Raw genomic sequence first — 22352 nt, 5'->3', positions numbered from 1 at the left:
AATTTTATGTAAAGAAGAATAAAGTTTTAAATATCTGGTAGAAGTTTCGGAAAAATATAATTGACAAATTTTCATTTTTTTCAAACAAAAAACTGTCAATTATAGACTCTTTGTACAAAGAAGCAAATTCGTGATCCAGTCGTTCTTTTTATTCATATTAGAAATTAAAACATTAAAAAAATTCTACTTTATTTGATTTTCTAATTAAAATCTCAGGAACAAGTTGGAAACACCGCAATCTTATTTTGAAATTCTACTAATGCAGAAATTTAGGGATCTATGTATACTAAATAATTTAGTGCTCTTATCCAGGTTTAATTCAAAAATCTGTTCCCCTTCAAACTTGTTATGATGCCATCTCGGCGCCATAAAATTAAAAACAAAATTTACGATGAGGAACTCTCTTTGGGCTTGTACGAATAAGTTCGTAAGTTCGATTTTGATTTTCCACTTCTACTGCTGCGCTTCGTGCATTTTTTTCAAAAAGTCCCATCGCTGACCTGCTAAGGTAAAAGCAAAGTCTACTTACTAACACACAAAATTAAATCTGCTATATATGTAGGTAGGTAAAGGCATAAATATTGTTTATTTTCATGAGCTGGGGATAGGCTTAAAATGTATGAGAATGTTTGAGATTTTTTGAGGTGAAAGATATTTTTGCACCAAGCTGGTTCTAGTGCACTTAATAAAACTAAAAACAGCCTTTAATTCAACCATCATTTGATATAATGTTGTTTACCTTAAAGAGTGTCCAAAAGTTACAGCCTTTTGACTAAGGTTTGGGGGCAGGGGCTTGAGATACCAATCTGGAGTTCCATGAACAATGGAGCTTAAAAATAGCCTGAGATTACACCATCGGTAGTTTTTTTTCGAATTTTGTTTGATTTAAAGAGTTTTCAAAAATTTCAGCTTTGGGACTAAATTTAAGGAGTAACAGCTTGTGAAACCAATCCGGAATCTGCGAACTAAAAAGCCCAACGGAGACATGATAAGTTTTTTTTTTATTTTGAACAATTAGGTGTATTGTTTCTAGCTTAGTACCGAGTTGGGATCACCACAAGTTTGAGGACGGGGAATCTTTGAACCAAACCTGGATTAGAGCACTAAATTAACACAAAAAGAACACTGAGTTCCGGTATCATTAGAACTTCGAAATTCAACGGTAGTGTTTCCAACTAAGTTAATTTTTTCGAATTTCAGTGACCCTAGTATGTTCCTTAAATTCAACAAGATATTCAGAAAAAAGATCGATAATAACCTTCCGTGTCTGAAACTCCAAAGAACTGAAGAGAACAGGGACGTACTCAGGACAGCGCAAAAAGATATAGACGAAGCCATCTTTGACGATTACTTTTACATAATTGAAGATCCAAAGGAAAAAGTGGAGGCGGTGGGAGCTGCTTTCCAGCAAGTGAACAAGGTGAATGTTAGCATTCGCCCAACCACTACCTGGGAAACAGAGACCTACTTAATCACTTTTACCTTCGAAATGATATGACGCGATTAAATGCGGTTCAATGACAATTCGTTGGCAAATGCCATAATCGCCGAGCAAACGGGAGTAAGCCTCTTGTTAGTAACGAAGGTTGAGCTTCAGCTCATCTTGTACTAAGACATTTACCGATGGAGGCAATTGACATTTACACCACACTCTTCAATAATGCACTGAATAATGCATATTATTGGAAGACCGCTGTGGTACATCCTCTCCCGAAAAATTGAAAGGACAACTCCAAGCCGTCAAATCTTCGGTCGATAATTCTTCTTCCGAGCATCAGCAAAGTTTTTGAAAAGATCATCAATAGGGCTCTGACTAAGTGGGCTGCGGACAACAAAATAATTCTGGATAAACAGTACGGGTTCAAGGCGGGTCATGACACATTCATGCTGCGTCTTAACGCGTTTCTTATATAAAATGGAATAAATCAAAAAAACTTATTCAAAGATGCTGTTCTGGTTGATTTGGAAAATGCCTATGATACCGTATTGATAATTTTTGTTACAAAAAAACGGAAACCTGCAACAATAACTGAGAACTGATAAAAATTGATTTTCGACGGATCTTGAGAACAAACAAAATACTATTGACTTCAAACTTTCTTCATCTAATTATTAAATTTTGAAGTAAATATATTGAGAGTAAATGAAAACACTTGTTTCTAGATAGTTTCATGATATAGAAATATTGTTATTAATGTTTTGTTACATTTATTTTCTTTAAAAATATATTGATCTAACTCCTTTTATACATCTTCTTACTTCAAACAGCTTAAGCGTCAATATAGGATGGCATTTATACTTTTTAATTTCTCTTGATAATGAAAATGTCTTCTTACAAAAATTAAAATTTGAGCGGCTACCAATCTTTTTAATATTAGTATTACCAAACTTATGCTTTAGTTGAGTTGGGGAAGAGAACTATATAACCAACTAAGATATCTAGAAAATTGGGTTCATAATCAAAACACTGACAATGGAAATCTGTTAAAGAATCAAAAAAAAATGTTTAGTTACTTTGCCAACTTTTAAGCTCTTGAAAATCCTCAATACTTTTCTTTCGCAACCGATTTGAAAAAAATAAGCTATAAAGAACTCATTCCTTGTGTTTACTCTTCAGAAATTTGTTAAAAAATCCACCGAACAAGATTTTAAGAAATTTGGTCAATTGATGAAACTCTTCACAAAGTCAATAAGCCCAATATCTAAACACTTAACCAAGTGACAATTTTATATCCTCTAAATTATATAAGCCCACCGTTGGAACAGATGTTAAAAATCAATTACCTCATTTAATTACCTTTTGAATTTGCATTTGAATATTTTCCATTACTGTTTTTTTTTACGGATTTTTTATAACGAGTCAATAAATTGTCTTTATCGATAAATTTTCGTATCTGAAATAATTTTCACATTAAAATTGTTTTCATTATAGCATTTTTGCTGCCACTTCTCCTGCTGTATCGTCCTTATATTCTTATAGAATATCGTTATGTGGGTAAAAGTGTTTTGTGGTTGTAAATTTCATTTGTATAAAATTCAGATTGATGATACCTTCTTTCTCACCCAGTTTAATTTCCTGCCCGTAATTATTTTTCAAATCATTCACCACCCCTCCTACTTCCAAACAAGTGAATTTATCTTCATTTTTGGCTACACCCCAACTTACATACCTACACTACAATACATAATGAGAGTCAAAATGAAAATGAAAATAAAAAAAGGTCCTTATTCATTTTTTGTTTGCTCCGATACACAATCTACATATTCTACCCCCAACCAACCGAAGCCAACCAACCCACCAAAACCTGACAACCTGTGTGCCATAACTCGCTTAACCGCCAATCTTATCTCAAAAACAGCAACCAACAAAGAAGGAGATATATAAAAATAAAAATGAAACAAACATCCGCTCATATTTTGCGCATTCTTCCGTTGACTGTTGTTGGAAAATAAATTAGAATTTTACAAAATTCACAACTTTTGAAAAATACAATTCAAAAACTACCCTCTGATGTAGACTCTCATTATAATCAGTCAGTCAGTCAGCATCACCATCACCTTCACCCCACCTTACTATACAGTACTCAACCACCCTTAAGCCACAACTTCTGCCTAACAACCCTCAACCCCAACTCAAAACCAAACTCAAACCCAACTCGAACAACTGAGATTCTATAGCTATAATGATTTCGATTCTGTACAAAGTTTTTTTATTTCTCGCCCACAGCTGGCCGAGCGATGTTACACCGGATATTTCATTAGACGTACAATTTATTACAACGCAACGCTACACGACTGTCAGAAGGCGTTATTTAGGCAAAACCCACCGCAATGAGAAATGTCAGAAATGCCAGAGGCCGAGTCGAGTAATTAAATTTTCAAAACTTCGAGTAGGTGTCTTACGATTGATTAATGCTTACCCGTTGCGTTCCTGCGTTCTGCCGGCACAGCGTTCCGGGTTCACCACCTAAAAACCCCCCAACCTCCCCTCGCCGAATTATTATTGTTTGTGTATGTTGTACGTTGGATTGTGGGAATTCTATACCTATACTCCTCTGCAATTTATTAGATTACCGTTGATGTTGTTGTTATTGTATTGGTTGTTGTTGCTGCACGCCCCTTTTGTGTGTTATTTCTAAAGGAAGCTTTTCGCTAATGTTACGAGTAGGTATATGGGTAAGTATTATACAGAGACATCCCCTATAAGCCCCTTAAGGGCAGGGGGATGATGAAGAAATGAAGAATTGAATTTACCCTTACGCAGCATTCGAAATTAAATTTTGTGAATCATTCCGATGCTCATAATAATTGCTTGTTGCGCGTGGTTGAATTTGAATTCTAGCTAAATATTTCACACCATGGTTCCTCGAATAGACAGTACCTTTATACAATCCCATCCATATATACATATTTATAGTATCTATCTACCCTACATAATAGATAACCAAAGAAGTAGGCTCACCATCAATTATGATGGTGCCATGAGTTGGGCATCATCCCCTTCATAAAAGGAAAAAGGAACACATTTTGCCTGAACTAAAAGAGTGGTGAGGTTTTGTGGCACTACTATATTCATGATGATGAAAATAACCCTTTTTTTTGCCCCCAAAAACACCTGCGAAAGTGGATTCTATAGATTCTGGATCCTGGAGTGTGCTGTATGCTGTGTTTCATGGAAGAGAGAGCACTAATTATATTCACAAACCGGATTGTAGAATTAATTAATAGAAACCGTGCCGTTTGTGGTTAGTGTATCTGTAGGTACGAGTATATCCTTTAAAAGAATGGGGCACTCCACTCTATTTCATCTTTTGTTCCCGCATTTTCTAGTTTCAATTCCAGGACAAAATTAAAAAAACATGAAATTATAGAGAGTGCTGATTTAACTCTTAATTTTGCAAACGATATAATTAATCACCGAGTATTGTTGAGTTTTCATTTAGAAAGTGAATGGGGTTAATTTAAATATGTGTATATATATTGTTTTTATAATTGATTTGAAAATGTATAGGAACATAATTTGGGGTGAATTGCTCAGGGTGTACCACAAAAGTAAACCATGTGTTTTTAAGATAATTTTAAATTGATTTTTATCTTTATACAATTTCTTAAACCCTGGGTCCAAATTTGTATAAACCTTATCTCAAATTAAAAACAATTATAATAACTCAATTATTATCTGACTTTTTTACTAATTTGAATTTAGGTCTGGGACAAACTTAAACGATTCTCGGTTGCGATCAATATAGAAAATAGATAACTCTACTTATACTACTTATATAGTTTCAAAATACGGACTAGAGAACTAGCCCAATCGGAGATCCTACGTACGTCGCTTGAAATAGTCTATTGGCTTCGATTCTTGAGTCAGCTTAAAAATTGTGGATTCAGGAGGGGTGGATCTCTCCCTGGGAGAGTATTGTTAAAACTTTCGTAGGAAGTAGAAATTCCTTTAAATTCAAAACTGATCGTATTGTCTTACTGGATATGGCCAATTTTATATTTTAAATTATTTATTTTTATTTAATATAAAAATAAAATTTGTATTTTATCGCTTTTCACTTAGTTTCAAAAAGTTTTACTTTAAACTGAAGACTGGACCAAGACCACAATATGAATCGGAACCACAAATAAAATTACGTCCCACGAATTTAACAACCGGTCATGTAATTAAACGATATTCAACGATATTTTTCTGTCAAACACAACTTAAATCTTTATAATAATCTTAAAAATGTTTACAAAATTTTAAAGTTAGAAAAACTTTGTCTTCATTAAATCTTTTCTCAGAAAAATGTAAATATTCACGATTTTAAGAAGAAAACCTTGACTAAGATATCACAAATTTGATATTATATTCTGATTTGTGCAACGCAAACTGAAGTTCCCTTTGAATTTCTTAAATTCGTCATCAACTCCATCTTATTTTTTTAAAATTCGTATAAATAGTGTAAGTTTTTCTTAAAGTAATTTTTTAATATTATTTTTGAAGAACTGAAATTCAAACATTTCAAGAATATAATTGTCTCAAAAACACCTAAAGTGACACTTTTGTTTAACTAATGACTAATAGAAAATTTAATTTAATATACAAGCTTCGAATCTCTCGAGAACGGAAGTGAAAAGAGATTCTGCAACGTTTAATTTTTGAGTGACAAACTTAAGCTTTTTCCCCACTAACTTGTTTCTTTACTTTTTAACTTCCCATAGGAAGTTATTGTAACGATTTGCCAAATTGAAAATTTTGACATTTCTCGAAGTTTAAAGGTCCCTAGAGTCCAAATAAATAAAAGCTTTTTAGAAAGATGCCTGTGTGTGCGTGGGTACGTACGTTCGTGCGTCCGAACTTTATCGACGTTTTTTCGTCGTCCATAGCTCAAGAACCAGAAGAGATATCGATTCCAAATAAATTTTGTTATACAGATAATAAAACAGAAAGATGCAAATAGGGCTTTCAAAAAATTGAGTGGGTGGTTTTTTACCATAGCAGTTTGAAAAAAAGATGAACACTTTGGTTAACTCTAAATAACTTACGAACCAAAAACGCTAAATTAAATTAAATTTTATATAACATATTGTAACGTGATATCAAAGAAGTATATTTTTTTTAAAATCCATTCAACGGTTTTTTTTTTATAAATAAAAAAAAAATGAAAACAAAATTTGTCACCTACAAAATTTTACTCCTTAAATATGATTTCATCTCCAAAACAATTTTGTGCAACGAAGGATAATGTTTTTGACATCTGATAATATTTTGAGAAAAATGAAATTGACAGTTTTTTTATAAAAAAAAAACATTACTCAAGGTTTTCAAAAACTTGAAATTAAGGCTTCAAACTTATTTTATCTTATAAGAAATATTATTTTCAACATTCTAAAAAATGTTGAGAAAAATCAAATTAACAGTTTTCTTACAAAAAATAAAAACCTAAAAAAAACTAACAAAAGTTGGTAAAAAATGATTTTCGACTCAAATATCTTCTCAAAAATTTGAGATAATAGCTTCTTACTATAATAATTATTACTTATAAGAAATATTGTTTTCAACATTGGGACAAAAATCGAAGTGCCCCTTTTTTTATAAAAAAATAAAAACCTAAAAAAAAATGTATAAAAGTTGGTAAATATTGATTTTCGACTCAAATATATATTCAAAAATTTGAAATATTGGCTTCTAACTAATGTTTTCAACATTCGATAAAATTTAAAAAAAAAATCGAATTGACAGTTTTTTTACAAAAAATTAAACTAGAAAAAAAAAAAACAAAACTAGTACTTGGTAAAAATTTACTTTCGACTCAAATAGTTTTTCAAAAATGAAAAATATTGGCTTCAAACTTATTTTATTTCACAGAAAATATTTTTGTCGATGTTCAGTAATTTTTATATAAAAATCCAACTGTCCATTTTTTCATAAAAAATAGAATATACAAAAATAGTACGCAAATTTGGTAACAATTGATCAGAGTACATATAGAAAAACTTTTAAGCAAGACAAATCGACAGACGGGATGGAAAGTTATCAGTGTGGGTCGCATCCCTGCCTCTTTTTAGAGAAACATTGTACTTAAGAGCACATATTTACTTAAATTTAAGAACAAAACATTTTTCTATCTAAAATTTGTAAGTTTTGTTGACTTCTTTGATATCAAAATATGTTCAGAATATTGACACAAGACAGTCATTTTTAGAATTTGCCTTCTAGCATCAGCTCTTATCTACGAGTGAGCAGACTAAAAACAATTTCATACTTTTCTTGAAAACTTTCTTTATATTGGGTTTTCGCATACATATTTTGAAGCCTTCTTCGCATTTAAATTCCAACAAAATAGAACTTTTTATTTTTGGAAAAAAGCTACACAATTTCCTATATTTCTGCGTGAAATGCACCAAAAACTCTTTATTATTAACTCTTTAAAATGGAAAATTTATAATCTTGTTGAAATCTTGGAATGGTTTCATATGTAAAGTGTCATTCAAATTTCATAGTTTGACTTGAAACATGTAAATGAAAAGTTAAGACAAACATTATGTTATTTAAAATTGTGGTAGCCTCCTTTAGAGAACAATAAAGAACATTTTTAAGCTGTGCTCAAAATCTCATCTTTGTGTTAAATGTGTGACCCCCCCCCCCTCATTAAAAATCTGGATTCACACTTGGTGAGAACGCGTGATGTGGAATGGAATGATTTGGATAGTTTTACACGGACACCTAAACGGCAATATTCTGTCTCCCTTAGCTAAATTCTTTCTAGAATTCTGAAATGTAAAAAATAGGCATGGGGCCATGGGGGCCGTTCAAATATTACGTAAGCAGATTTATTACAATTATTTACCCCCCCATCCCACTTGTCAGCAAAAGTAAGCAAAGCTCTTACCCCCTCCCCCCATGCTTACGTAAACATTTTTCAATTAAAAATGTATTTTCTTTATATTATAATTATAAATTTATATTAATTATAATTTTAAAAATAAGAAAATAGATTTAGGATAGAGATTAGATTTTACTGATACAGTATTTACAATAGAGTAAGTGACAAAAATATAATAATCTTACGAACATAACAAACTTATTTTAAATTTTTGGTACACATATTAAATCGAAATTAACAGTCTTCAGTTCATGAAACCCGGATCCATGATTCTAAGTTTTCGATGACATTGGATTGCTTGGATTGCTGCTCAGTGTTGTGAGTCTGCTCACTTTCATCCGATTTTTGAATGTCTACGTCGTTCTCATCAAGCCATTCAACATCATCGTGCTCTAAATGTTTAATAATGCACATCAGTTCATTAGCACGACGAGCAGCGACTCTTACAGGTCTAACTTTCCTATCAGTGTGCGTGTTTACTTTTGTATGGATCTTCTCGATGTGACGATTTAGTGACTTGATGGAAGCATGATAAAGACCACACGTTTTGCATGTTCGACTTGATAGCCTCAATTTTACCGTCGGACAAAAATAATCGTAGGGCATTTGCAGGAAATCTTTGAGTGGAGCACTTAAGCGTAGAGCTAAATTGACTGGAAGATCAAGAAATTGCCCTCCTTCATCCAAAACCAAGTCATCAACAGTTTGTTTTACTTTTACACTTCTTGGACGACAGCATTCTGTATTTTTACATTTTACAATTTCAAGCAAGTATTGACTTTCACGCACATGTTCTGAATACCATTTAATGTCTGGAAAATCAGGAACATCTTGTTCACCTGCCCCAACATATTTCGCAGTAACATTATAACAAAAATGTTAACTTGTTTTGCTATGCTTACAATACGTCTACTCGCTATAGTATCCAAACGAAACAATACACTGACAGAGGAAATTTAAACAAGTGAACAGCGCGTGGAAATTCCCTTAATCGGTTCTAAAGAGAGTGCCTAAACGTATGCGTTTATATTTGCGGGAATCCCCGAAAATGCGTTTCGTTTTCAAGCATAGACAATGTGAGGGTTACCATTCGTGTAAAAAAGTAAATAATTACCTGTTGGAAGTTATGGAAGGGTGATCAAGAAATAATCAATAAATAAGTCGAATTTGTATTCAAAAATATAACTCAGTTTTCTTTATTCAAAAGACGAATTGCATTTAGAGAAAACGTCCTTAAACTTCAGAGAGTCGTCCAGAACTGACTAAAAAGTTCAAACTAATTGTAAATAAACACATGCAGTACTCTAAGGATAAAGTACCAAAACTTATTAAAGAAAGTCCTTTGTATAACTCATGTGTCCGAAGTCATAAAACAGAGTAAGGACTAGCTTTTCCTGTTTACAACCAAGTGTTGAGTCTTGAGCATAAATATCATATTTTAAAACTATAAAATAAAATAAACTAAATTAAAAAAAAATAAACTAAAAAAAAACCTCTCATAATGCTAACGTAATACTTGAACGGCCCCATGGATGCCACCCAACTTGATTGTGCGCGTCTTCCGATTTTTAAAACTTGAATAACATAATTTTGAGGTCAGTACCTTTTTATATTTTCAAAATATTCAGAACGAATATGAGTTCTTATTAATTAAGCGTCGTATTTTTTGTAAATTCTTATTTCTTATAAAAAAAAAAGATTGTGTTATTTTTATAAAAAAATTCAATTAATATAAAAAACATAATAAGATAAAAGCAATTTGAAGACAATGCCTTTGATATTTTGAAAAGATATTAAAGCAGAAAACCAATTTTTTACGAACTTTAAGTAAGGTTTTGTATACGTTTTTAATTTTGTAAGAAAATCCTTACTTCGATTTTTCTCATGATTTTACAAGATATATTAAAAACGTTAACCTTTGTTGCATTAAATAATTTCCGAGTTAATATCTTTTCTTGTTTGTAAAACATTCGAGGTGACAAATGTTTCCGTCAGTTTTTTTCTGATTTTTAAACAAAAATTTAATTGAATTTTTTTTTCCAAATTATATTAAATTCGCAACAAGTCACAATTTTGCGTTAGGTAAATACGATATTTGAGGTGAACCAAAATGTCAATTTTTTTTAAATTGCTATAGTAAAAAACACCCACTCAATTTTCATCATTCGATTTTATTATTTTTGATACAAAATTCATTTAAAGTCGATATCTTTATTGGTTCTTGAGATATAGAGGGATAAAAATGGTACCCCGAACATACGTATAGATGGTAGTGACCTTGAAATGTCAAACATTTCAAATCGACAAATCGGACCAGTTACAATAATTCCTAGAGAAAGTTTAAAATATGTTGACTTTAAATGTTTGCGCTAAACTTGTCATTACTAGTCTTCCAGGGCAAAATTTACCACCGAAGTTTGGAGTTAACGATCTTAAAGCTGCGTTTACCGACTCCGGTTTTCTGTAAAACAATTTTATTATTTGCAGACCACGCTCGTTGGTGTTATTTGCCGCACGATCAAAATGTTGAGTTTATTGAATAAATTGACAAAAACAGTTGAATAGTTTAAGGGTACGTTCAAAAATAACATTCTTAGTTGTCAAGTCCCTATAAAATAATTCGAAACATTAGTTATTAATTTGTTGTGTGTGAAAATTTCTCCAGGCTTAAGTTAAAACGAAATGAAATCGCAGTAATAAAATTAAAGCGTAATCTTATATACTGCGTTTTCCAATTTTGGTTATCAACGTTGCCTCCAAAGGTACTTATGAGTCTCATAACATTTGGGTGCATTTTAAAGACTTTTCAGTGATATTTTTATATTAAGTCCTTACTCTTTAAGCAAAATACTGTGTAAAGTAAAATTTGAATCCTTAATTGCAAACTTAGGGGAACCCACAAACCTCGGTTTTCCTCAACACTAAGGGCTATAGCAGATACATGTTTTCAGACGTTCTTAAGATTTCTTTTCGTCTTCAAAACTTTACATTATTAACTTTAGCAAACAGTTCAATTTTTTCCACTAGTCAAAGTATTGTTGGCTGAAAGGTACCTTACAAAAGTTAATTAGTTTTGCGAAGGGTAACTGCAACGTGTTGTAAGATCCGCGCCGGCATAATGGTTAATCTTTTGGACTGTCATGCTAGAAGTCTTTTGTTCAATTCACCCACAGTTTTTTCACTTGAACTGCCTCTTGGAAAGAATTGTTTTCATAAAAAGTGCATTCTCAAATTAGCTGTTTGGATTCCGCATAAAAACTGAAGCTCGACTTCATCCCTGAATTAATGACTCGCACCCATGAATAGTTGAAAGTTGTAAGTTCTCTACGGACTGTTGTGCAATATATTTAATTTTTTTAACTGCAACACTATAAATATTTTTGTATCGGATTTTAAAAATTTCACTGCTTTTTTAAAGCAATAATATCTATTTGAAGTATTTTTTCACTGTCAAATATCAAAATATGACAGTTATAAAAGTACAATTTGGCCAAAAAGCGACAAATTGCTAAGGGTTTAGTTTTAATTTAGTCGACACATTCCAAAAATTTAAAATGTTCAAAAAACATAATTTGTAATTTAAAATTACATATGCCCAAAATTATATGTCACTAAATATTTTTAAAAGTTTTATATAAAAGAAAAATTGAGTAAAATTTGAATTCCTGTTGTTTTTTGTTAAGGAAAACAAAAGAGTGAAAAATTTGATTTGCGCGTTAGAAAGTTAAAAGCAATTTTAAAAATAAGCAATTTATAAAAATAAAAATAAATGAAACAAAAAACATAAACAAGAGAAACAAAAGCTTTATTTATTCATAAAAAAGAAGAACAAAAATAAAGAGATAATATTTTTGATTTTCTACTTGCATTGATTTTTTTTTTGTTTGCTCAATATTGTAATATTATTCATAAAATATTATTTTTTTTTCTAACAAAATTCACAAAATTAAGAAAATATATAAGCAAATAAATAGTTATGATAATTGCAAAATCATATACAACGCAAAACAAGAAATTAAAAAGAAAAAACAAAATTTTACAATTTGTTTTTTATTTTATTAAATGTATAACAATATTTAGTTAAAGAGCTTTCAAATCTTTATAGTTAAATCTTTGATTTCGACAAACAAAATACATTTATATACAAGCATAAAAGCGTATTTAAACATGTCGATAAATTTAACAAAAAAATGTAAAATAAAAAATATTAATAATATTTAGAAAAATCATATTAAGTAATTTGTATTCAATACGTAAAAAATTCATGAGAAAAAAAATATAAAACATAATCAATATGTCAGTGGTTTTTTTTTAGTTTTTAAACAATAATATTAAATTTTGACTTTTTTTTTAAACGTTCAATTATAAAAATCCAAAATTTTTGTTTAAATTTAAAATTTTAAACTTCATTTAAATTCAATATCAATATTTTGTGTTATTTTTTTTTGTTTGTTTTGTTTAACTTAACAACTAATAATTTTTTATTTGCAACAAATTGTCTCAAAATTTTAAAGTAAGAAACATAAAGAGATACATTAAACAATTAATGATTTGTATATTCGTTCGATACATCATCTTATGTACCTACCCGTGGTTATAATGATTTGTTTTTGTTGTAAATAAATTAACGTTCATAAATTTGTTACATTTAACATTAACGCGAGTAAACGTTATTTTGGTTTTGTTTATAGTAAAGAATCAAAAATAATATTAATATGTACTTGTTAACGCTAACAAAACTTCATACTGCGTCAAAATTTGGCAGAAAAAAAATAGTAATAAAATTATAAAAAATAAGTAATGTAATAAAAATTAAAAAAAAAAGATAAGAAAAACACACAAATCCACAACAAAGTTAAAAACTTCAAAAACTAAAGAAGTTGAGTAAATTATAAAGTTATGTACGTATATAAGCAGAAGCGATATGATGGGATGTCTTTTTTAATAATTTTCACCCCACCAACTCCATGGTTGGGGGGAGGGACTGCTGGTGATTTTTCATATCAACTCAACCTACCTAGTATGGCTTTGAGGCATCTTTGGGCTTTTTAAGCTGAACCTTCAAACGTTTTGTACCAACTTGGAAGCCGTGCATTGCTTTAATCGCCACCTGGGCTGATTCAGCATTGTCAAATGAAACAAATCCAAAGCATTTGGATAGATTTGTTTGTTTGTCGATAAACACTTTGGCGGAAATCACATTGCCAAAAGGTAGAAAAGTCGAAGCCAAGTCTGTATCGGTGAATTCTTGCGGTAGGTGGTAGATGAATAAGTTACATCCTTCAGGTCCTGAAAGATAGAAACAAAATGTAAACAAATAAGAAACATTAGTATTTTGGATTTATGAACTTTAAAAAAATGAAAAAACAGAAGAATATTCAATCAACCCTTTAAAAAATTACGTCTTCTTAATTATGTTTTTCTGTAACTATTGATGGTTTAAAGTCTTCGAGATTGATTCCGTTACTTATAATAATTATAAATCCTTTAAAATGCTCCGAATTGTAGAGTTTTCAAATAATATATTTATTTTTGTCTATCAACAATTTGTACAGTTTTTACTTTTTGTGTGTTGTCATCTTTCGACATTTGGCACATGAAAACTACGCAATTACTAAAATCACTTTCTTATCAGTAAAGTCGTGTTTTGACAGTTTTAGAATATTGTTGGTGTAGCCCGTGTTATAAAAATAGGTTTGTCGAGTCTTATTTTATTTTTGAAATTGAAATTCCAGAAAAAGGTGCGGAACTATGACTTTTACTATCGGAATTCGAAGATATTAATGAAGACGTGTCGTCGTCGTGGCCGGCAGTCTGTTCAGCCCTACGTATCACATAAGTTACGAAGCAATCCTAATTTTTCAAAAGAGGTATTATCATAATCGTTCATCAAAGTCTTGTGATTTAACACCTTAAGACACTTTTATTTGTAGTCACTTAAACAATATGGATTAAAGATAAACGTTTTGAAAACTTCCCTCTTTAATCTTTAATCAACATACACTAATTTCTCTTAAGCAATTGTTTTTTTATTTTTAAATTCAAAAGCCTGTCAAAAGCATGGTTTTATTGGATGTTTATATTCAACGATCCATAGAACTTATAATATTTTACTTTTTACTTAAATTGGTACAGACACCGAGGGCACTAACCATTGACAAACGTGATCAAAAATGAGCACATATAGTTGTTTAGGTTTTTTGTCGAAAATATTTGTTTTTAGGCTTTAACTTTTGAATTGAAAAAAGTACAATACCAAGCGTTTAAAATGTGAAATTTCAAAGATATCGATTTTTCGGATCTGAAAGCTCTTAAATAACATTGTTTTAATTAAAAAACTATAAACAATATTTTTTTAAGGACATTCGTAGAACTCAAATGGTAACATTCCATAATAACAAATATTTTTATTTTCAGTTTTGCTCATTTAAAATTATTTTAAGTATAATAATGAAATAAATTAAACCTCAGGTTAACATTACTTTTTGTTAATTAACTAAAATATGACTCATTTTTCAATATTTAAGCATAACAAAAAAAACAGTGTCGTAATAACTTAGGTTTTTAAGTGCCTGCAGTTAAGTCCTGACTTTGAATTTTTGTTAAAGTCCTTTGACTTCCTAAATAAATTTGACTTTCAACAAACCAATTATTTAATTTTAAAAAGCCACAACTTGAAGTTAATTGACTCAAAGTTAATTGGACTGCAGTGTTTTTGGCTTTGTAAAGTCTTTATAGTAATTTAAATAAAAGTCAATTTTAAATGCCATTTGAATGCAGTCTCTTGAACTTTGAAAGTCAGTAATTCATTTATTTTTATGAAAGTGTTTTTATACTTTTAGGAAGAAGTCGAAAAAAGTTGTTTCCCCGTTTCTGTCATTCTGTCTGTAATCGTCACTACAGACCAAACCATCAGGTCGATGGAGTTCAAACTTGAAAGTTAAAATTTTTAGCCGATTCGCGTTGGGCATTTTTTTCCTTTTTTCTTAAGACAAAAAATAGCAATAATCGAATTACAAATTTTTAGGTCAAAAGAAGAAAATTCGACTTTCCTCGAAAACTATCCTATACATTTTTTTTAAATTTTTTTCTAAAATTTTCTTGGCTGATTTCAATAAGCTTTTATTGCTCCAATAGGTTACCCCCCATAGAACTACTATATTGTTTTTTAAGTTTTCTCAAGGACTAAGTAACCGATTTCTAAAATTTTGTTTTACACAAGCTCTTGTCTCAATCATATTTGATTATTAAAAGTGTCTTTAATTATTTTGTTGATTTTTTAAAACATATACATAAATATGTATATTTTTTTGGAATTCGATATCTCAAAACGAGGTCATCATTCTTTGAAGAAGATGAAATATACTAAAAAGCTCTAGAAGAATGCACACTAAAACTATTGTTAAATTCAAATTGAAAAATTGTACATATATGGTTGATTTTCCAAAGGTAGGGAACTTTTGAGGATATTTCGTTTACGATAGTTATTAAATCCAACTTCTAAAAATTCGTTTGTATATGAAAGCTAATCCTATTAATATATTGCTCCCAATCGGGCCAGTCAATTTTTTGAGTACATTGTATATATTTGAAAATTTCAGAATTTGACTGCCAGGGGACAGAGTAAACACAGTTTTTAAAGTATTTTATTGAAATTTTATAGAAATTAGAAGAAATCTCTTAGGATTTATTAAAGATAACTTAAAATCACTTAGTAACAATTAAAAATAATTATTAATATGAAATACTATAAGAAAATATTAAATATTATATCAGTTTTCGAAACAGACTTTTGACATTTAACGTAACATTCAACTATCTTTTACAACTTTCACATAGATATATCAAATATTTCTTAGTAATGAACAAACCATATGAACAAAATCTAAAAATATTCATCATAAAAGTACTAATAATCATTAAATGAAGAACAATAACTATATAATGACTGACGCCATTTTGTTTTTTAGTAATTTCGAATATCAGCAAACTACATTTTAATCAACGTGTAATATGAATAAATAAAAATAAACTTTAGATTCACAAACAATCGACGACTTGCCATATGACTGACATGTTGACTGGCTTAGCACGGGTATAGACAACAAACATAATCAAAACTCTGGTACAGTGATGGTGGCCGCCAAATTGTGCAACCCGCAACTAACTTTATTACCAGCATTAAAATTTAAAGTGAGATTTGACGTTGAGTCGGCGGTATTTCGCACGAATTTTAAATTTAAAAAAGAGGCTGGGATGCGACCCACACTGGTAACTTCCCATCCCGTCTGTCGATTTGTCTTGCTTAAAAGTTTGTCTATATGTATTTTTACCAAATTTGCGCACTATTTTTTGTAGATTTTATTTTTATGAAAAATACGGACTATTGGATTTTTATATACAAATTACTGAATATTGAAAACAATATTTTCTCTGAAATAAAATAAGTTTGAAGCCAATATTTTTAATTTTTGAAAAGCTATTTGAGCCGAAAGTAAATGTTTACCAAGTTTTAGTAGGTATTGTTTTTTTTAGAGTTTTATTTTTTGTAAAAAAACTATCAATTCAAATTTTTTAAAAATTTTACCAAATATTGAAAACAATATTTCTTATAAGATAAAATTAGTTTGAAGCCAATATTTAAAATTTTTGAAGAGATATTTGAGTCGAAAATCAATTTTTCCCAACTTTTATACATATTTTTTTTTGGGATTTTATTTTTTGTAAAAAAAACTTTCAATTAGATTTTTCTCAAAATTTTATCAGATGTCAAAAACATTATTCTTCGTTGCACAAAATTATTTTAGAGATGAAATCATATTTCAGTCGTAAAATTTTGGAGGTGACAAATTTTTTTTTTCAGTTTTATTGATTATATTAATTTTTTCAAAAAATAAACCTGTTTGGTATCACGTTACAATATATTATATAAAATTTAATTCAAGTCTCTAGCGTTTTTGGTTCGTAAGATATTTAGGGTTAACCAACATTTTCACCTTTTTTCAAACTGCTATGGTAAAAAAAACACCCACGCAATTTTCTTGAGTGCCCTTTCTGCATCTTTCTGTCTTATTATCTGTATCGATCTTCATCTGGTTCTTGAGCTATGGACAACGTAAAAATGTCGCGAACGTGCTGACGTACAAACGTAGGTACACACGCACGCACAGACATCTATATAAAAATCTTTTATTTCAACTCTAGGGACCTTGAAACGTCGAGAAATTTCAAAATTTTCAATTTGACAAATCGGACCCCTTACAATAATTTTCTATGGAAAGCTAAAAAAAAGCCTTACGCAAATCTGCTCAAAACGTTAACTTCCAAGTTTGAACTCAACCGACCCAATCGTTTAGGCTGTAGGAACGTGGACAGACAGACAAATCCGAGCGGATGGAATCTCTGGACCCACTTTTATCGACTTGTCTACCATCGTAAGATTATGTTTGATTAAAATCTCGAGTTCGAAATTTTGCCCGAAGGCAAAACTTGCCATATAGTTCCTATATGTCGCAAGTAAAAAAAAACTTAAATACTACTCATTTTCCAATAAACAGAGTTGTAAAAACTTAAGTCTTTTAGTGACTGCAGTTAAGTATTGGCTTTGAATTTTTGTTAAAGTGCTTTCACTTTTAAAATAACATTGACTGTTAACATACCAATTAACTAATTTTTAAAACCACGAATTGAAGTCAATTGATTTAAAAAGTCAATTAGACTGCAGTCTTTTCGGTTTTGTAAAGCCTTTATAGTAATTTAAATATCGTTTGAATCCACTCTTTTGAACTTTTAGAGCCAGTAATTCACTTATTTTTATAAAAGTATTCGAAAAATATTTATAAGGAGTCGAAAATAGTTGTTAACCCGATTCCGTCTTCTGTCTGTCTGTACGTTAAAACTTTTGAGTTAAGGTTCTAAGCCGATTCACGTTAGTTTTTTTGATTTTTTTTTTCAAGACTAAAATTCGAAAATTCTAGTTTCCTTAAAAACTAACCGATACATTTTTATTTAATTTCTCTTAAAAATGTTTTCCTAAGTTGGCTTCTTTGATTAATTTCTATTGCTCCAGAAAAGTAACCCCCATAGAACCGTTATTTTGTTTTAAAGTTTTCTCAAGAACTAATCAACCGATTTCTATAATTTCAAATCTGCACAAGCTCTTATACTGTTTTAATAATATTTGATGATCAAAAAATTCTAATAATATTAAATTTTTGTTCGTATCTATTTACGGCAATAAATTCAAATATAGGGCCAACAGTAATTTGATGCTAGCACTCTTAAAAAAATTGGTAAAAATAGATTTTATTTTTTTATTAATATTTATAAATAATTAAATTAAATGCGTATTTATTTATAAGCATTAAATAACTGCATACCAAAAATATTTTTAAATTCAAATTGAAAAATTTCGTATACAGTTGTGTTCATGAAAATAGCAGTGCTCTCCAAATAATACAAAAAGGCCTTCAATATCAACATTATAATATATTTCATTAAACTTCTAATAACAAACTAAAATATTTAATTCATAATAACAGAAAATAAGTATTACCAATTACCGTTGGACCCAAAAAGGACGACTTTGCTTTCATCGCTCCACAGAATATTCCTCTATATCTCTTTTGTCTAATCTCTATGCGCTTTAACAAAACCCATTCTCTTGGCCAGTTGCCGTTTCGTCAAGAATGGTCCTTGCATGGACTTTGGGCTGGTAAATTCGCTTATAAAAGACGTCTTCGTATTGTGACAGCGTTGACAGATAGTTGAAGTCCATTTCTTATTTTCCTAGAGGCTATGGAAGGGTTCTGTTTTGCTAACTGAACAATTTTTCTGTCAGTTCTTTCAGTAGTCATCCTTTTTGGGCCTAGCGTTTTGGGTTTATTTTGCCATTTTAAGGCGTTACTGACCATTTTTGGTCAGCAGCCTTGGATGTCTTGAATATTTTTGGTAGGTTTTACCCTCCAAACGCAGTTTTCTAATAAGTTTTTGAATTTCTTCGGTGCAGTGTCTTGATCGTACCATTGTTTATTTACGAGCTAATATTTATTGATTTTGTATATGCTTGTATGTAACAAATACTTAAAACTTTAAATATATAAATATTTGCTACCGAAAAATAAAAATAAATTAATTTTTAACACCTTTTAATTATAAAAGCAAAAGCACTGCTATTTTTATGAACACGCTATATTCAGGGAGTTTGAAATAGTGTGTGTTCATCAGGAAAAGTAGACTATAACTTTAAGCTTAAAGTCTCTAATATGAAAGACCATTAAATGCAAATTTATGAACACAAGTGTAAATAAAATTAATTAAAAACAATTCGCTCTAACGATGTTCAAATAAATAATTTGAAAAATTAAGGTTTTTTGAAGAAATCAATTGGCATTTATATTTTTAAAAACCAAATTATTTTACGGGTACATTTTCAAATCTTAACTCTTCGATGCCAAGTAGGGTCACCTATCACGCCACTACTTTTTATGAAACCTTAAAAGAATACTTTTCTCAGTTTCTTTTTATGCAAATACTCGATCTTTAGTAAATTATAATAATTGATTTACTGTTTTATTACAGTTTTTTTATAAAAGGTGGTGGGAAGATGAACAACAGCAAATGTAATTCACTAAGGCAAAAAAGCCTTGCCTTCGGAAGGTTAAGATGCATACCTACAATATTTTTGAACAGACTCTTTGGATACATGGGCTGTAGAAGTTCGGGCGACCCAGTTGTGTATTTTATTTTAATTTTCAAGTTTGTTATTTAAATTAAGTAACAAATATTCTTCAAAATACGTTCATTTCAGTTTGAACTAAAAATTTTAATAAAATAATTCTTTATAAAAATAAAAAATAATTGCTATTCCCAATATTCATAACTAATTTATTTGTTTTCAAATCATACACATATTTATATAATATTCACCACCATCGAATTCCTTAAGTAAAAAAAAAATACATTCAAATGACGTACTGAATTTTAAAATTGATTTGCATTTAAAATTGACTTGTGAGTCAAAAAGACTGCAGTCGAATGGCTATGAGTCAAGTGTTTTTTATGTAAAAAATAACAGAAATTTAGCTTAGGCAAACTCCAACAATAATGAAAAAGGGTACAGAAGTTCAGAACATTATCAAGAAACTAGAAAAGGTCCACAATCGACCACACATAGCTTTCCGTGTGTATTTAATTAATTTATTTATACATTTTAAATTTCACAATCGTTAAAAAAATGACTGAATACAAAAGAAATGTTGATGGTATGAAATCATTTGTTTCTAAAAGGAAATTGCTACAGTAAAATCGTTGAATACGAAAAAGGTCTACTTTCATGTTTTAATTTTATTCATTTATTTAATTCAAAAATTTACAGACTAAGAAATGACGTTTCTGACAAAACCAAAAACAATTTTTTCTGACGATTTGATTATGATGTCCCAATATACGAATTTCTAGGTTTGATGGTGGCGCAGTCATACTTTATGATGTGTTGCTATTATTTTGATAATATAATGTTTTATGTTTGTAGAGATATTAGGTGCATAAAAGCTTTCGATATCGTCATCAAACAGATATTGAAGTGTCTCACAGACTTTAATCAGTATAACTGATCACTTTGAATGTTTAAACGATGAGCGGCTTTTAATTGCGAATGATATGACTAACGATACAGCGCGAGCGAATGGCATTTGCTCGCCTTCAGCAAGACTAAACCGAAGCCGACTAGGGTAAAGTTCTAATCACTAATAAGTTCAGGTTTTGTCTACGCTCAGCAAATGGACGTAAAAGAGTGTGGAAAAGATCAGGTGGGTAATACATTTCGACAACAATTTCCCAGCTGGAACATTTTTAGGAAGGTTACTTCATGATGTGGGCAGGAATTTCTGTGCACGGAATAATTGAGCTGTACAAAGGGGATTGATCGGTGAACTCCATTTATTACATCACCAACATTTTGGAAATTTGGTCCTTTCGCACCATTTATTGGTAAAAATTTCTTTGCCAGGTACATTACAGACTACTTGAAAGAATTAGAAATCGTTGTGATGGCTTGGCCTAACATGATCCCGGACATAAACCTGTCGAACAAATTTGGGATCTGCTGGAAAAAAAAATGATAAGGAAGTGCTCTGCTCTTCCCGAGGCACTTAGTGGGCTGAGATCAGGTCAGATTGAGGAATGGGATAATTCGGACGAACCAATGTTCGTAAAACCTTTTTCAAGGCATGCTGATGCAAATTAAAGCTTAGAAAGATGTTAGGGGAGACAATACCCACTACTCATCGAACAAAAACTCATTAATTTTATATTGTATTAAAAGTTTTTCCCATTTTTTAATATTGTACATAAATTAATATTATTAAATTATTAAACAATATTGAATTTAAAAAAAAATCGTTTTTACAAATTTGAAATTATTGGGAAATTTCAAGATGCAACACTTTTTTTGTAACTCAGTGTTTATACAACCTAAACTTTTAATTTCTTAACCAAATTCTAATTTTGATCTGATAACACAAACAAGATTCGTCTTAAAATAAGACAACTAAAAATTGGGTAACTTTTCGAAGTGGTATCTACCACTCTTATTCTAGTTTAGGGTACAAACTTTAAAATTTTGAATATTTGCAAAATTTACCTTCTTAGCTTTTTTTTTAACATTTTGCTGTGATTGAATTGCGTATCAATCAAAAACTTGTACAGATGGCAAAATTTAAAAAACACCTTTTAAACAATCTTAAAACAAGATAGAGAAACTCTAAATCAAGCTTAATATAAATATTGATTTAATATTGTCATTTTAAAAAAAATAAAATTTGTACCAATACAAATGACTATAGACGATATACCATCTCTATGTCTATATTTAAAAAGAAGCCATTGCTATAAAAAAACTCAATTTAAATTTATTGAAACACACGAACGGCTTATTTTTAAGGTATATTTTATTTTACATGTATCATCTTTTTATGC

General features: G+C 30.0%; 1 protein-coding gene across 12 annotated transcripts in view; it reads right to left on the bottom strand.

Annotated features, from left to right (window-relative positions):
• LOC129948884 (CUGBP Elav-like family member 2) overlaps positions 1–22352 on the bottom strand; it is a 434239-nt gene that overhangs the window by 3744 nt on the left and 408143 nt on the right. For 11 of the 12 annotated variants that reach the window (XM_056060028.1, XM_056060027.1, XM_056060025.1 and 8 more), the window contains one exon: positions 12828–13664. In XM_056060028.1, the coding sequence (XP_055916003.1) occupies positions 13393–13664 (272 nt within the window). In that variant the 3' untranslated portion in view covers positions 12828–13392. Of the gene's footprint in view, positions 1–12827; positions 13665–22352 lie in introns of those variants that run through there. The other variant, XM_056060026.1, reaches the window with a different exon arrangement.

Source organism: Eupeodes corollae, chromosome 3 (genome assembly GCF_945859685.1).
Source record: "Eupeodes corollae chromosome 3, idEupCoro1.1, whole genome shotgun sequence".
Lineage (NCBI taxonomy): Eukaryota > Metazoa > Arthropoda > Insecta > Diptera > Syrphidae > Eupeodes > Eupeodes corollae.
The sequence above is the reverse complement of the archived record's forward strand: the minus strand, read 5'-3'. Positions and strand labels throughout refer to the sequence as shown.